Source organism: Mizuhopecten yessoensis, unplaced genomic scaffold (genome assembly GCF_002113885.1).
Source record: "Mizuhopecten yessoensis strain PY_sf001 unplaced genomic scaffold, ASM211388v2 scaffold9289, whole genome shotgun sequence".
In the NCBI taxonomy this organism is placed as follows: domain Eukaryota; kingdom Metazoa; phylum Mollusca; class Bivalvia; order Pectinida; family Pectinidae; genus Mizuhopecten; species Mizuhopecten yessoensis.
Window position 1 is genome coordinate 182,502 of NW_018407973.1, and position 14,422 is coordinate 196,923.

Consider the following 14,422-nt stretch of genomic DNA (forward strand, 5'->3'; position numbering starts at 1 on the left):
TGACCCCTGTGACCTTGAAAGTAGGTCAAACTAATTTTCATTCTCAAACTTTGTTGGTCTCTATCCCAGGAAGCCACCAGCCAAATATAAAGATTCTATACCTTTCAGTTCTTCAGAAGAAGTCGTTTGAAGTGTTTGACACATTTGACCCCTGTGACCTTGAAAGTAGGTCAAGGTCATTTTCATTCTCAAACTTTGTTGGGCTCTATGCCAGGAAGCCATCAGCCAAATATGAAGATTCTATACCTTTTAGTTCTTTAGAAGAAGTTGTTTAAAGTTTTTGACATATTTGACCCCTGTGACCTTGAAAACAGGTCATTTTCGTTCTCAAACTTTGTAGGGCTCCTACCAACGAAGCTTTCAGCCAAATATCATGACTCTAGGACTGTCCGTTCTTCAGAAGAAGTTGTTTAAAGGAAAAGTTGACGGACGAGGACGGACGGACGGAGGACGGACACCGCGCCACGGCATATGCTCACTTGGCACTTCGTGCCAGGTGAGCTAAAAACTAGGTCTCTAGGGGTTCGGTCAGACCCCAGGGTCTATTCTAATATCATGACTGCATTCGTCTCTTTATGTCCAGCATTTGTATATAGTTCTACAGAAGAAGTCTTTATAGCAATATAGCCAAATAGCCCCCTTTTGGCCCCGCTCCTCAGAACCCTGGGGGTCAGCCTTACCATTTGTACAATTTTGAATCCCCACCACCTAGGGATGCTTCCAGTCAAATATGGCTGATATCCATCACTTAGTTCCAAAGAAGTCGCTTGAAGCAATGTAGCCAAATTGCCCCCTTTTGGCTTCCCCCCTCAGCCCACTGAGGGGTCAGCCCCACCATTTGTACAATTTTGAATCCCCACCACATAGGAATGCTTCCAGTCAAATTTAGTTGAATTCCAATCAGTGGTTTAGAAGAAGAAGAATTAAGTTGTTTAAAGAAATTGTTGACATACGGACGACAGACGCCACAGTATGGCATAAGCTCACCTTGGTCCTTCAGACCCAGTGCGCTAAAAATGAAAATGTAAATTTTGATTATTTTGAGATTCTGCAGTCTTATGCGACTTTTCTTTGCTGACTACTGTCATTAGTCGTATAAAACATTGTATGAGGGCAGCACGGGAACGGATTACTGTATAGAAGTAAAATTTTCGCTGTTGTTTAATTTTTGTCTTTCCTAAGAATGAAGCGGAATTTATCAATATAGCCAACAATAGCCAACATCATAATTTACATAGTAAAAATAGATGTGAAAGGTGAAATTGGATTTCACAGGCGAAGGGTGAAAGTTTGACTGGACGAAAATTTCTCGATATACAGTATATTTGTAACATTTTGGGTTAAAAATCTACTTCCAGAGGTTGACTTTATTTGTAGTTTCATATGATTTCATATTGGTCAAAACTTACCTTCTTGCAAATCATTGTGGGAAAATACCACTGGACAGGAAACACTTCCTAAGATGTTTCTGAAAGAAAGATTGACTCAGTTTATTATCATTCCTGATAACGACTATTTTTTGTGTTTATTCATACTTAATTATCATATCCAGTTGATCGTGGAAGATCACATGATCTTATCTGAGTCTCAGTTTATGTGATTTGTGAGTGCATGAAACACAAGTCGTCACTGATATTTAAGTTTTTGAAACCTTGCATGATACATATTAGTATATACCTAAAAGCTAGGTGAGCTCAATGTAAATTCTGAGGCTGCTTGATACCGCCAAACTGTTTATTCCTGTGTATAAAGCCTATCTATTGAGTGAACACAATCGAGTGTACACCTATGTATATATATAGTATATATATAGCCTATCTATGGTGTGTACACCTGTGTATATAGCCTATCTATGGAGTGTACACCTGTTTATATAGCCTATCTATGGAGTGTTCACCTGTGTATATAGCCTATCTATGGAGTGTACACCTAGGTATATAGCCTATCTATGGTGTGTACACCTGTTTATATAGCCTATCTATGGAGTGTACACCTGTGTATATAGCCTATCTATGGAGTGTACACCTGTTTATATAGCCTATCTATGGAGTGTACACCTGTGTATACAGCCTATCTATGGAGTGTACACCTGCGTATATAGCCTATCTATGGAGCATACACCTGTGTATATAGCCTAGCTATGGTGTGTACACCTGTGTATATAGCCTATCTATGGGTATATACACCTGTCACAGTGTGTATAAAGCCTATTTATTGCATGTACAACGGTGTATATAGCCTATCTATGTATATATACACCTGCTTATATAGAGTGTACACCTGCTTATATAGAGTGTACACCTGCGTATATAGAGTGTACACCTGCTTATATAGAGTGTACACCTGCGTATATAGAGTGTACACCTGCGTATATAGAGTGTACACCTGTGTATATAACCTATCTACATGTATATATAGGTGTTCACCTGTGTATATAGCTTATCTACATGTATAGGTGTTCACCTGTGTATATATTTTTTTCATATCTGAGATGACGTACACGTGTTATATCTTGTTTGTGACTAATAATCAAACTGGAGATCTCTGGTTTACCTGGCAGAGACCCTTGACATCGGTGTTTACGTTTGCATACAGCTTGTCCATCAGCTCATGACGAAATTTGTTATAAAAATGTTCATTATCACAAGTTATTTCCTTTAACTTTGACTTAATGGTGTAGAAAATGGGTTTTAGTACAAAGTGACAATCTTAAACTTTGTCATTCATTAAATAAGCAATACTTCAACTGTAGAAAGCCAAAAATCTAATATCTATACAAGTACATCGAGTACTTTTGAAGGCCTTGTTCACACATTCTGCCTTCATCTCCATACATGTTTATATCAAAGCAAATCCGATTACATTTGTTATCGATAAATTATCCTAAACATATGACTAATTTTTTTTTTCAATTAACTAAATTAAACCCAACTTTTGCAAACAACTTACAATTTTCTTCGTTTTATCATTTTTGTGGGGTCACGGCAAAATTAGCTCGCAGGTTTGGGAGAAGTGGATTTTAAACCGGTATAGTAGCACCCACATAATGAAATATGTGTTACAAGACTGTTGTTGGAATGTATGTGAAGGCTGTACAAATTGAACTGTACATATGCGATGTCCGTGCGTCAGTCAAAAGACTCCCTCCACCACATTCTACATCCTCTATGCCGTTAAAAACAAATCATTGTAAAACATTTCTTTGGTACTAAGTTGTCATACAATAATCACATGATTGCCTCAAAACCAGCACAACAAGCCAAATATTGTTGTTGAATACAGAATTATAAAAAAATGTAGGTCTTAGTCAAATGACGTCACAGGGCATCACATGACTGACCGTCAAAATTGGTCTGATATGTCACGAATTATTTAGTTTTACACCAATGAATTTTTTTCAAATCTGCTCAAAACTCTTAAAGCATTTTTGGTTGTGAATACTTGTTTATAGAATGACACCACCATGACTGCCTACAGAATTCCCCCAATTTTCCATCATAGACCTTTTGTGATATGTCAAATAGGTTTAAGGCTTAATGTATGTGCAATTAAATTAAAGACAATCTGAAAACCAATTGAAGGGAATTCATTCTAACCTGCATCTATGCTATAATCATTACACCGAGTTTTACCACTGTAAATACAAACACTCTAAAACACATCACAACCACTGCTAACCCCGTAGAAATCTACTGCCCTGACAGAGTCCTCAGGTCAGAAGTAAATACAGCCACATCGGAATGTTATTGGAGGTGATTTGACACACAGAAAATGTCACGACTTTATCTTATTTATTCGAAATCATGTGCCAAACAGCAGGGGTTGGAATTGCACAGTAACTTTTCAGGGTATTTATCTCTAACTTCCCCTGCTAGCTAACACGTAGTTCTGAAGCTACCTGTACTGTATTACAGCTTTACCCAACATATATAATTTGGGCCGGTAAACTTGACAAAGCGAACTTAAATTTGGAAGACAATATTAATGACAACAATAATGAAACTGCTCCTTCACATAAAACATATTTGATATACGAATAGACATGAAATATTTTTTTTATAGATTAGGTATGCTAACTTGAATTCCAACAGATCATGAGCTAATTGATAAGCAGTGACCATGCGGCTAAAATAACTGGTGCATCCATATAGATTTTGCAGGGTGGCAAGTTTTCCCATATTAATCATGAATTTGTGCTTGTGACCAACATTAAGCATATTGTACCGTAACTTGGGTTAAAATTATGATGTACCCAGCAAAGACTAATAGAAATAGTATGGAAAGTTGACTACCGGTAGTGGGGTTAGACTTGGTAAATAATTTATGATTCTGAATGCCCCATGGCATGCAGGTTCCAATCCCTCTCTGACCATTTGCATTTTCCCTATCCCTGTTACGTTACTTTGATATTGGTATCCGTTTTAGTGACTGAAGAACAGTCACTTAGTTGATACTATGACTAATTCCTTCTCTCCGAGAATAGGGCCATGGACAAGTCCTCTCCTTGTGTTTCTGTCCTGGGCTGATCTGTCCATGACCCAAAACCCAGATTTCCCTTTCTCTTTCAACGGTTCTCCTCCATGTCTCTTTCGGCCTTCCCCTCTTTCTTTTTCCTTCCGGTGCCCATCCGAGTGAGATGCATGGGTGTGTGTTAGTTTCCATCCTTAGAACATGTCCTAACCATTGCTGGCGGAGTTTCTTTATCAAGGTGCTGATTTTATTTACCCCTACTGTTTTTCTCACTATTTCATTGGACACTTTTCTCGGCCTGTTATAAAAGATTATTAGAATCTTTCTGAGGCACTTGTGTAGGAAGGTGTCAAGAATTTTTTGGCTCCCTTTGTCATTTTCCATGGTTCGCAGCTGTGTAGGAGCTCTGCTATTATGTTTGATTTTTTAGTTGATCAATACTATATATAGCATTAAATGTACCTGACATCCTTTTTAGCTTTAACTCTATGAATTATTGAAACACATTGTTTTATTGATGACAAAGAGCTTTTGGGAGAACAAAATTTGTTTGTTGATGCCATGTGGTGTAAACAGTACTGAAGAGTTAATGCTGAAGTCCAACACTAACATGTGTATTCAAAGTGGTTTATATTACTGATACAGTTTATACTATCTTTCAAATGACATGTATATTATAAACCATCAGGTTTTACAGGCATCAAACAGGAAATAACATGTTTTGATATCGAGGATTACTCATTAATTTTATGAAAACAAACTTAATGTACAAACACATTCACCCACATACATATAAACTACTACAAGGCTTACATTTTTTTACATTGGTTTTTCCTACATACATGCACCTCCCTAACTTCTGTTTGGACATAACTGAACCACAGTTCGACCAAGACACCTCCGTTGCCGAGGTAGCTCAATTGGTTACAGGGATAGTAGATCAATCTGAAGTCCAGGGTTCCGTTCCTGGTCTAGCCCCGCTGATTTTTTCGTTTAGAACGCTGTTATTGATTATTATTTGTTAATGTCATCTTTATTATTTCTAAAAAAAAGTCACACAAAGTATGATTTTCCTGTCACAATTGATTTATCAAAGCTCTAGTCATGATAGAAAAAAACAGTTTTTAACACTTAGAGTTTTTGTCAGTGGTATGGTATATAGCCTGTTTTTTCAAAAACACACTCGAGATCTCCGGTTTACCTGGCAGTGACTCTCGACAGGTTATGGAGTGTACAACAGTGATTACCTTCATTTGTATACAGCTTGTCTATTCACTCATGACGAAATATTTTCAAATTGTCCATTATCACAGTACAAGTCATTTCCTTTAACGTTTACTAAATAGTGCAGAAAATGTGTTTAAGGATGTACAAGATGACAATCAAAAAGTTCATTCATTGAATATAAGCAATATCTCAACTGTAGAAAACAAAATATCTGATATCTATAAAGTACAATTACTTTTGGAGGCCCTGTTTACACAAGCTGCCTTCATCTTCATATAATAGTTTCCAACAATTAGGTCTGGGTGACCCAGAGGTCAAGGATGATGGGTTATCAAATTATTCCAATGAATGACCTTGAACCACTTTCCAGATTACAAATGCAAGGGTTAAACTACGTCTTTGGAGTAAGCAAGAGGTCTAGGGTCAGGATATTAGTTTTTTAGTTGAATGGTGTAAGCGATATGTAGTATGGGATTAATGACCTTGACCAGCCAACTTTGATGGTCGCATAAGCAATGTTAGTTAATAATATATTAAAACAAAGATTCACAAGGTACCGTTGTATTTCATTGAAATTTTCCAAGAAAGATCCATTATGTGAAGTGTAATGAAACTAGCTAGCCTATTTGAAGAAAGATGACCTTGAAACCTTTAGGTCAAAATTTGAGTTCAATAAAAAGTGAGCGATATGGGCCCTTTGGAACCTTTGTGTCCATATCAATTAGCAAACTAACAACCTCACACAAATTCCTATTCAGACTCACATTCATCGGTTTGAAAAAAAAGACAACGAGTTGATCATTTGATGGCATAAAAATTGTAGAAGAAATAAAAGTTCCTCACTTTGTAATCATCATCCAATTCTTATTCTTGTCTGCTACATTTGAATCTTCAACTTCTATGAAGTGCCTGCGTTAGTATTTCATGCCCAAACAGTTAGATTTTCATTTATTGAATAGTTTGATTTTATAGAAAATAAATTTGTCCTCTTAGTATCATAAGACGGGATCAAAATTTGAAAATAATGTTGTTTTATCATATTTGATCATTAAAGCATTTTGACATAAAAATATCACATGTCTATCAAAATAATTATATAATGTTGTTCTTGGGTGTTATAGTCAATTAAGTCTTTGTTGTAGTTTTTAGTACAACACCACTGAATGACAGTGTACCAATCGGAGTCTGCATTCTGTCCCTTCTACAACTGTTTTATGATAATGCCAGCACATGTAAAGTGGTTTGTTTATCTAAGAGCCTAAAAGTATTGGGTCTTGATCTAAATTAGAGAATTTCATCATTAAATTTCTTATTTTAATGTTTCTGTGAGCTTTGTCCTCCAATAAAAAGCATACATCTAAGGATGGTATATATCAGCCCATTAGGTGTTATGTGAGAATACCTACTTAGCTAAATAGTGTACTTACATTACTGATCATTACAAACGAAGTTTATGAGGATGCTTACAGAGTAAGTCGTGAATAAAATCTACCTTTACACCACAAAGGTTACAAAAGTCAAGAAGTGCTTGCTTACTACCAAGTACAGTCAAACGTGGAGCCATCATGAGCCCCAATGAGTCACATGTGTCCATTTTTCTGTACTTCAGGAAACCGGCTACCTATTTCACTACTGTGAAGTTTCTCAAGAACGATAACTCTTACCTGCAATTACTATGTGTATATGGTTTTATTATAAAATGTCAATTTTTATATCGTGTATAGAGAATTAATTTTAATGGGGGACCATTACAGAAGTCCCCCAAACTGCCCCCATAGTCGCAAAGATACATCAGAAAAGGATCACAATGGCATAAAACACCTTCATACTAAATTTGAGTGAAATCGAACAATATCTGAATTTCGACCAATCTGAAGCCTCCATGTTGTTGGTATGGCATAATGAGATTATTCAGTTAAAATATGTGATTTATATAACATTAACATGTACATGTATATATACCTGTACTGTTTGTGGTAGGACTGGTAACAGCTAAGATATACCATTAACATGTACATGTATATACATGTATAGAACCGTTGCCCTCAACATGTACTTAAAATCTAAATATAACCAGTAGCAATACAGAGTTTTTAGTACACATGTTATAGTGCGAGCCTATTATAAGCTATATCAACATAATTAGTTTGTGGCCCGAGCTGTTGGATTTCCATGTGAAATAGGCATGGCCTGCAGCTGTTCTTCAATCACAACAACATTTCAGTCTCCTAAAGCATTTGTGATTTGAATTGAAAGCCATTCCAGCTCTGTATGTGTAGGTAAACATGACTTGGATCACTGTCTAGCCACCATGGTTAAGTCTGACAGGGGGGATAACCCTGCTGAGTACAGGTTGTATCATAATTTTGTCCTCCAATGTCAACCTCTGGAACCCTCCGAGTCCAAAGTCCCAAAGAGGAAGCTAAAGCCTTACAGCTACTAGGAAACAATATTTGACAGGGTTGATAGCAAAGTGTAAGACCCAAATGAGAGAGCACCATACCTTCAACAGCGGAAAATTATTGTTGTTATTTTCTGTTCTTTAATATTAAAGTGTTTGCCTTTAGTTCAAACACAGCATGTTTGCTTACATAAAAATCTATGTGAGATACATTTATCACATGTGTACATTAATCTTTTAAAACTTGCTCTTAACACACATTCAAGGAATGTCAAGGAAAAACTTGATGTCAAGCTTCACATCCTGTCAATTTTCCTACAGTGGCGTCTTAGTTTTCATCGACTTCAGGCAGCCATGGATTTAGTTTCAAAGGAATATTACTAAAAAGTTTAGTGTACTTATAATAAATGTGAATATGTTATGTATAACAGGTTGTGCTGAATAGGATATACATGTACGTTCACGATCAATACCCAGATACATAATCATAATCATTAATCCAACACTGCCTTACTAACAAGTCTGATCTTGATTACCATACAATATGGTACATGTACAACTTGTATATCTACATTTCTATACAATCCAGTTTAAATTTCCCCAGAGACATAAAATAGCTATGTGGTGAATGTACTTCTGTCAGCCATATCTAATTTTCCAATTCTTTATTATTGTAAGCTAAGCAATACAGTTTATTGATTATCACAATACATGGAATGTGCATGTATTTTCATGCATAAGTGAAAATAGTGATAATTGTTGCAATTCTGTAGGTTAAATACAATGGGCCTGCATCGCTCACCTGATATAAATCTCACACTTGTAACCTTAAAAGTGATCTAAAATATAGCTACAGGCAAATTAAGTCATTATGTTGAACAAATTTTATAGCCTTTCATCTCAGGATGCAACTTGCAAAGTATCAACATCCTGGAACCCATGGTTATTCAGAGGAGATCGTTTAAAGATTTTAAACAAATTTGACCCCAGTGACCTTGAATATAAGTCAAAGTCCTACACTTTAACAAACATAGTAGTCCTTGATCCCAGCATATGCTACTGACTAAATATCAACATCCTTTTGGTTATTCAGAACAAGTTGTTTCAATATTTTGAACATATTTGCTCCTTGTGACCTTGATATGATTCAAGGTCATCCATTTAAAAAAAACTTGGTTGCCCTTGATCCTAGTATGCTACTGACTAAATATCATCACCCTGTGCATTTTGGTTATTCAGAAAAAGTTGTTTAAAGTTTTTAAACATATTTGACCCCTGTGACCTTGAATATGGGTGAAGGTCATTCATTTGAACAAACTTGATAGCCCTTTACCCCAGCATGCTACTGGCCAAATATCATCACCCTGGGCATTTTGGTTATTCAGAAGAAGTTGTTTAAAGTTTTTAACACTTCGTGCCAGGTGAGCTTAACATTGAAAATAAGACTAAAAATTGTTTTACAAAGACCTCAAAGTTTTCATTATTTGTCTTCTGATTTCAAGTTTCCATATTTTATACCATAATTTTGCCTATCTCTAGAGACGAAAGTTTTCTTATAATCCATGAAACGTACAACAGCATTATTTTTTCTTGATTTTTCCCCCCAAGTAATTGACAGTAAAGCAAAACTTGAATAAAAAATGCTCAGTTTGTCAGAAACCAACCTGAGCCGAGACCCAATTTGACCATCTGGTGTTTAGTATGGATTTAAAATGTTTCAGTAAATTATTTGGTCAGAGGTACTGCCCTTTTCATAAACAGGTGCCATCATCAGAGCATTTGATAATATGTATACGATACACTACCGCCATAAAGTGTACCATTAACTTTTACCTGATGCTGAGTCTCCTTGCAGAGGTTCCACATTGTATCAAACACAACTACTTGCTGTATCCACTTCACATATTGTAGTAACCTACACCATCCTTTTCTTAGTTTCCCTTTGTAACACTTTTTGAAACACTTTACACAAAACATTTTCCCTATTCACTCACTGTCAAGACCTTTTAAGATTATTGTATGGCCTATTGTACTTTTAGATAATCGTTTAGATAAATCATTTATCAATTAAAGGTCAATTATTTATAAAGATTAAGAGCGTAGGGATACACAATGTATGTTACAATGATCTATTTACACCTCCTTCCCAAAAGAGTTTCACACCAAATAAGTAGTTACATTTAGTTAATGACTGATAATTTTGATGTATTATCTATTAATTGTCGACACGTGACAGGTACCTATAATGTTTGTATTAAACACTATCAGACAATGATGCTCATACAAATTTGTTTGAGGAAATTGTGCTTAGGACTACATATGTGTGCAACAGGTGAAAGAGAAATGCAACGGCCAGATGTAACAGGAGATGGAAAATCACTACACGGCCAGATGTAACAGGAGATGGAAAATCACTACACGGCCAGACCAGGATTTGAACCCTGGACCCTCCGAGCTTTAGATGGATTCTCTACCCACTGAGCTACCTGGTTGCCGACGATCGACTCGGTCCAGTTCCACTGTGACATGTACTGATAATATAGATATTATTGTAGGCAGTTGCTTTAGTTTCATAATTTCATTCTCTACACATTTCACATTAGTGGAAATTTCCAAAGCGCTGCAGAACATGATGTAAGTTAACATTTCTAAATATATACAGTACCACTTTTATCACAGTGTAACTATTAAACTGTAAAGAAATGGCACAGTCAAATGTTAAATACTTACAATAATGTTTGGAGTTCATCTGACAAATTGAAGCTCTGCAGTCTGGACAGCATTCGTTGTGAGGCTTCATCTTTTTCTGTGGGTATGTTACTGAAAATATTTTCCACCTGTTCCATCCAGCTAAATATAAGGACAAGAATAAATTGTGGTAATGACAAACCATTTTAAGGTTATATCATCAACGAACATAATCATCAACAAACATGCATAGTTTCATGGTTTTTATCATAAGACATACAGAATGGAGAATAAGATGGAAGTTACTGCTGGAACTAACCAACTTCTGTTCCACAGGTACAGTGAATTCAGGTTCTTATTTGCTCAGTTACAATTTGGATTTATAAAGCAGCAGCGATTCAAGATGGAGATCCAGGACTCCAGGAATAAACCCTCCATGTGCCTGAAAGGTTCATACAAAACTATAATAAGGTCTTGTTGCAATTGCCGAGTAGAAATTAATGCAACAGATGTCTACAGCTTCAATTCTCATAAAATATATTCTGTCCATGTAACTCGATCATCACAAATATATTCTGTCCATGTAACTCAATCATCACAAATATATTCTGTCCATGTAACTCGATCATCACAAATATATTCTGTCCATGTAACTCATCACAAATATATTCTGTCCATGTAACTCATCACAAATATATTCTGTCCAGGTAACATGTAAGTATGGCGTCTACATACTATAATGAAAAGCTATTAACTATGTCAAATGGCCACCTCTTACCGTTGTTTTATTTATTTTTCACAATATCTGAATGGCAAAATATCAGAATGTTGCATGTTAAACATACATTTAAGTATTCCTCTCAGCTGTACATACACTATAGATGGAAAATGTAAAACTTTTTTAAACAAATGTTTATAAAGACAGTACACAAGTCTTATACTAAGTGTTGATGACAGATATTTTTGTTTGATATTGATCTACCTTCCCAGTTGATTTATCCATGCCCTCCATACCCCAATATTCTATGACATTTTTTTTTTAAAATTGTTTAGAGGACACTGGTGGCTTCTAGAAGGCATCTCTCAAGCAGTGCTTTCTTATATTTTTGGTTCACATATAACACTACTTGGATAACACACGATGGATATATTCACTGCGGGCAGCCTTGAAACAACCAATATATCTAGATACAATTATCAGAACATGTTTCAAGGTAAACACAAGATGCCGCCAAAGTCAATGTGATATTCTATCCCTGGGTTAAGTTTTCATAGGAACAAATGATTATAGGACATAGGACACTGGGAGTCAAACCAGTGCCAAGTTCAAATACTGAAAAATTCTTAACTTTTTGCAGAAGTTAATTTATAAAACTTTTTCTATCTCGATCTAATCAAAATATATTCAACATAATCTTTAACATTGTATTACATTAATTTATAACTTAATTCAAGATACACTTTGCATGAAGATTATTATATTCTTTTACAGTACGTAGTTAAAGAAAAAAATACATTACCAGAACATCTTTTCTTCCAAAAATTTTGGCTCTTTATGAAGAGGCATATCCTTAATGGCATGGAATAGGGCCATTTTTTTGGCAATCTGTTCAGCGAGGAAAGGTTTCTGAAGATCACGTGTACGTAGTGGCTGCGTCTGAAATATAAAAATATTACTACTTAATATACTAAATTTAGAATCCTTTCATTATAACTCTTTTCTAGTTCATTGTGTCAAACTTATGTTACAGTAGAGAACAGGAAATGAAATAAACAGGACTCCAAAACAGGACCATCAAAATACAGAGATGGAAACTATCAAACCAGCTTATAATCTGTACATATTTTTGGTGACTTGATCATCTATACTATCTTTGCATGTGCAATTATAATGTCAATCTTATTACCACAATCCCAGTTTAAATACATGTGGATAACAAGAGTACCGCAGGGTGGAACAATATACACCTGTCGAATGTCATATAGTGTTCTATTACTTTCTTAAGGTGGGTCCATCCTTTTGGAAAAACCCATGTAATTTTTTTCTAATTAGGCTTATTTTTTTGCATGTTTTACGTAGATTCCATATATGAAAAGAAAAAAGGGGGTTCTCGACTTACTTTTTGAGATATATCAGCAGTAAGGTAGCTACTTTTCTGCAAATTTCCCCCAAAATATGAAAATTAAGTAAAAATGTGTTTTCTATAATATTTGCAAAATTTGAGTTACCACAAAGTTGAATATTTTTTACACATCTCGTGATGTACTATCAAACGCAGAAATAAAACAAAAATGATTATATTTGGTATATTTATGCATTTTTCATGGCCATCTATTCTCTTCAAAATGTAATTTTAACAAATTTACATCAAACGAATGCATTAAAAACAAGCAAAAATGCGATCAAAACCCATGTCAATTTTATAAAACTTTTACAGAAGACAGCCAAGTATATATGATTTTCGGTAAGCATAAAAAAATGTGGGGTTCCCGGTGAAAATTTTGCAATTTCGCTCACTTGAAGTTAGAACGCCATTCCCCCACCCCATTTTGCCTATTCCTATTTTAATGCGTAAAGGGCAAAATTATGTCATATTATTATCCATACCGTCAAAAATATAATACTTTATCGTGTCCCAACACTTATATTTGATATACATAAAAATCAAATAGCATTAATGCTCGGAACTTAAATAAAAATCAATATTTCGAAGTTCCGATTCGTATTCCGGATCCATATATCTTTGGACCGCCTCCGGGTCCGGTTTTATACACGAAATTATATTTCCGTACACAATGCTAGCGCACCATTCCAAACGTGTTGTGCTTGATTTCACTGTTTGTTGTGTAGTTCCTGTATATGCGGTCGGTATATAGAATTAAAATTGAACAAATATTTGCTACCATTACCTAGTCTACATCTAATTATTGCTGTATATTTATCGTAAAATAGACAATAGTACGAGCGGAATATGTCGTTTCCGCGATACAGGTTTCCGGAACTAAAAATAAGCTTCGCAAATTATTTTGGTCATATGTCTTACACTTTTTGTATACACTGAGCATTGAATACTTCTGACATTCAAAATGCTGATTTTAATATATGACAATTCAATGTATAGATGTAAACAATTACATATATGTTAGACATATTACTGTTACACTGTACAGTGTAATGTGTTTTCATACATTCGAGCACTTGTCTACCTTGTTATTACTCTTTTGGTGACACAGAGCATATCTACAGGCTGTTAAGCAGTTCCAGTAGTATAGTTCACAGCAAGTGATTGCAGAACTTGAGGACATCGCATGCCATGCTAAGATCTAGACAGGACAGAGTAACAAACTAAATTAATATCTTACACCAGAATCAGTAGTGGAGGCATGAACATTGGAAGGCTTAAAGGCCAGGTTGAATACCATCCCCAGTTACACATCTCTAAGACAGCTCCCCAAGTATAATATACATTAATGTACAAAGTTTTTATTTTATAGATATTTTTTTTCACTTTTTGAGATGCACTGAGTCAAATACATTCAATCCGAGGAGAAAATTCTAGTTCCCAGTGTCTGAGACTACATGTAATATGAGGAGGAGCCTGGAGGTGGGGAGGTGGTTGCACATTTACAATGTAC

General features: G+C 35.4%; 1 protein-coding gene across 1 annotated transcript in view; it reads right to left on the bottom strand.

The window, feature by feature from the left end:
- The window catches only part of LOC110457652 (choline/ethanolamine kinase-like), a 45,141-nt gene that overhangs the window by 14,386 nt on the left and 16,333 nt on the right, over positions 1–14,422 (bottom strand). Inside the window, exons 3-5 of the mRNA XM_021509007.1 lie at positions 12,307–12,443; positions 10,829–10,948; positions 1,410–1,468 (exon numbers count right to left, since the gene is read on the bottom strand). Coding sequence (XP_021364682.1) covers positions 1,410–1,468; positions 10,829–10,948; positions 12,307–12,443 — 316 coding nt within the window. The remainder of the gene's footprint in view (positions 1–1,409; positions 1,469–10,828; positions 10,949–12,306; positions 12,444–14,422) is intronic.